The sequence below is a fragment of the Littorina saxatilis genome, linkage group LG8 (assembly GCF_037325665.1).
Source record: "Littorina saxatilis isolate snail1 linkage group LG8, US_GU_Lsax_2.0, whole genome shotgun sequence".
In the NCBI taxonomy this organism is placed as follows: Eukaryota; Metazoa; Mollusca; class Gastropoda; order Littorinimorpha; family Littorinidae; genus Littorina; species Littorina saxatilis.
The window spans coordinates 9579845-9583573 of record NC_090252.1 but is presented as its reverse complement, the minus strand read 5'-3'; the positions used below and the strand labels follow the sequence as shown (position 1 = coordinate 9583573).

Below are 3729 nucleotides of genomic sequence, written 5' to 3'. Positions count from 1 at the left end.
TTGGGACGGATGAGTTTCGGGCTGCATGTTCATAATTTTAGCCATTCCCTGCCCGTTCCAAATGAACGGTAATGGAACCTTATCACATTGGTAACGGAACTTATGGATCGTTAATGGAACTTAACGCAACGCTAGCGCTCTCACACGCTGCATTGTCATACCCCATTCCACACATCCGTTCTAGCTTCCGTTCCCAGCCGTCCTGAGGAGGGCTGCCACTACGGTCAGACGCTGCGCAAAGTTGCCAAAAACGGCAGCCCTCCTTGAGACGGCTGGGAACGGAAGCTAGAACGGATGTGTGGAATGGGGGTATTAGGTCGCGAGGGATCCACAAAGGTATTGTCTTCGTGACGTGCAGTGCGTTCAGTATCATTCTGTGGGTTCGACAGATCGAATGAATGTATTAATTTTGCTTCACGCCAGTTGTTTGATATAGTCGTAACAGATGTGTCTCACTTGGTCATGATCGTCGACGTGGTCAGTATATATTTTTTGCTTTGTCTGCGTATGTGTGTGTGTGTGTGTGTTTGTTTGTTTGTGTGTGTGTTTGTGTGTGTGTGTGTGTGTGTGTGTTTGTGTGTGTTTGTGAGAGTGTGTGTGTGTATTTGTATATGTTTGTATATGAGTGTGTGTCTGGTGTGTGTGTTTGCGTGTATGTGTGTGTATGTGTGTGTTTGCGTGTATGTGTGTGTGTGTGTGTGTGTGTGTATTTGTATATGTTTGTATGTGAGTGTGTGTCTGGTGTGTGTGTGTGTGTGTGCATGTATGTGTGTGTGTGTGTGTGTGTGTGTGTGTGTGTTTGTGTGTGTGTGTGTGTTTCAGAGGTAGCTGGTCCTGTCGCCAACGATCCATAGGATAACATACTGTGGATCCTCAATACTAACTTCTTGGTAGCACCCCTAATCTCCATAGAGAGAGGGCTTCGCGACGACCTTTGAATTCAAAATAAACAGGAAGACGTGTATTGTGGGTTGTTTTTAACCAATTGGTTTGAGTGCGTTTCATCTCTCTCTCTCTCTCTCTCTCTCTCTCTCTCTCTCTCTCTCTGTCTCTCACTCTCTCTCTCACTTTCTCTCTCTCTCTCTCTCTCTCTCTCTCTCTCTCTCTCTCTCGCTCTCTCTCTCTCTCTCCTTAACAGCTGTTCGAACATTTGTTTCCCGAAGTTAACACACCCGCATGCACACAGCCACTTTTATTCCACAAAGTAACGCATTAATGGAAATGTAACCTGTAATGCAAAAGAAAACAAAATTAAAATTTCATTGAAGAAAAAAAAATATAAAAAAGACCAATGAAGAAGGATATGCTCACCGCCCAAAACGAAAGAAGAACAAGTCGCGTAAGGCGAAAATACAATATTTAGTCAAGTAGCTGCCCTTTTTCAGCAAGACCGTATACTCGTAGCATCGTCAGTCCACCGCTCATGGCAAAGGCAGTGAAATTGACAAGAAGAGCGGGGTAGTAGTTGCGCTAAGAAGGATAGCACGCTTTTCTGTACCTCTCTTTGTTTTAACTTTCTGAGCGTGTTTTTAATCCAAACATATCATATCTATATGTTTTTGGAATCAGGAACCGACAAGGAATAAGATGAAAGTGTTTTTAAATTGATTTCGAAAAAAAAAAATTGATAATAATTTTTATATATTTAATTTTCAGAGCTTGTTTTTAATCCGAATATAACATATTTATATGTTTTTGGAATCAGCAAATGATGGAGAATAAGATAAACGTAAATTTGGATCGTTTTATAAATTTTTATTTTTTTTTACAATTTTCCGATTTTTAATGACCAAAGTCATAAATTAATTTTTAAGCCACCAAGCTGAAATGCAATACCGAACCCCGGGCTTCGTCGAAGATTACTTGACCAAAATTTCAACCAATTTGGTTGAAAAATGAGGGCGTGACAGTGCCGCCTCAACTTTCACGAAAAGCCGGATATGACGTCATCAAAGACATTTATCAAAAAAATGAAAAAAACGTTCGGGGATTTCATACCCAGGAACTCTCATGTCAAATTTCATAAAGATCGGTCCAGTAGTTTAGTCTGAATCGCTCTACACACACACACAGACACACACACAGACACACACACAGACACACGCACATACACCATACCCTCGTTTCGATTCCCCCTCGATGTTAAAATATTTAGTCAAAACTTGACTAAATATAAAAAAACAAGTCGCGTAAGGCGAAAATACAATATTTAGTCAAGTAGCTGTCGAACTCACAGAATGAAACTGAACGCAATGCAACGCAGCAAGACCGTATACTCGTAGTCCACCGCTCACGGCATAGGCAGTGAAATTGACAAGAAGAGCGGGGTAGTAGTTGCGCTAAGAAGGATAGCACGCTTTTCTGTACCTCTCTTTGTTTTAACTTTCTGAGCGTGTTTTTAATCCAAACATATCATATCTATATGTTTTTGGAATCAGGAACCGACAAGGAATAAGATGAAAATGTTTTTAAATTGATTTGGACAATTTAATTTTGATAATAATTTTTATATATTTAATTTTCAGAGCTTGTTTTTAATCCGAATATAACATATTTATATGTTTTTGGAATCAGCAAATGATGGAGAATAAGATAAACGTAAATTTGGATCGTTTTATAAATTTTTATTTTTTTTTTACAATTTTCAGATTTTTAATGACCAAAGTCATTAATTAATTTTTAAGCCACCAAGCTGAAATGCAATACCGAAGTCCGGGCTTTGTCGAAGATTACTTGACCAAAATTTCAACCAATTTGGTTGAAAAATGAGGGCGTGACAGTGCCGCCTCAACTTTCACGAAAAGCCGGATATGACGTCATCAAAGACATTTATCAAAAAAATAAAAAAAACGTATGGGGATTTCATACCCAGGAACTCTCATGTCAAATTTCATAAAGATCGGTCCAGTAGTTTAGTCTGAATCGCTCTACACACACACACAGACAGACACACACACACACACACACACACACATACACCACGACCCTCGTCTCGATTCCCCCCTCTACGTTAAAATATTTAGTCAAAACTTGACTAAATATAAAAAGAAAAAAAAAGAAAAAAAAAGACGAAAGAGGCAAAAAAAGATGGGTTGAAGCAACCTTGCATGCAACTGAGGTCAAAAAAAAAAACAAAAAAAAAAAACCCCGCATTTTTGCAGACTTTATTTGATGTGACGTGGACGTTCTCACACTGCCTAAGACAAGAAAACAAGAAAACACGATGTTCGGAAATATTCCTTTATTCTCTTATATTCTCACAACAGCACTTCTGCAAGCCATTTCAATCGACAATGAGCTTCTTCCGAAATGTGTCTATTGACAGTAATGAGTGAGTGTGTCTGCATGCGTAAGTGCCGCCACTTTACATACTCTTCCCTGGACCCATGTTAAAAATGTTTTTAGGTGTCGACGTCTTTTTTCCACCCTGCGTAGATTGTAGAGGGGTGAACAGTTCCGGGTGCATTGTCAATTGCAATGGTTGCACTACCGGGGAGCTCATGGTTAATAAGACTAAATTCCTCTGGAGTTGTTTGAGTGGTCTCAGTCTGTGGCGAAGCTAACATCTTAGTTGTTTCAGTTTGTCGAACCGGGGAGTTCTTACGTGCGCTGCGTTTACTGAAAAGACACACACACACACACACACACACGAACGCATACACACACACACACACAAATACACACGCACACGAACACACACACGAACACACACGAACACACACACACGAA

At 39.9% G+C, this 3729-nt stretch overlaps 1 protein-coding gene across 10 annotated transcripts in view; it reads left to right on the top strand.

Moving 5' to 3' along the window:
* LOC138972736 (antistasin-like) overlaps positions 1–962 on the top strand; it is a 13519-nt gene extending 12557 nt beyond the window's left edge. For all 10 annotated transcript variants that reach the window (XR_011457732.1, XM_070345403.1, XM_070345397.1 and 7 more), the window contains one exon: positions 823–962. Coding sequence is in view for 1 of the 10 variants with exons in the window: in XM_070345397.1 (XP_070201498.1) it covers positions 823–854 (32 nt within the window). In the remaining 9 variants the exon portion in view is untranslated. The remainder of the gene's footprint in view (positions 1–822) is intronic.
* Positions 963–3729: the final 2767 nt, after the last annotated feature.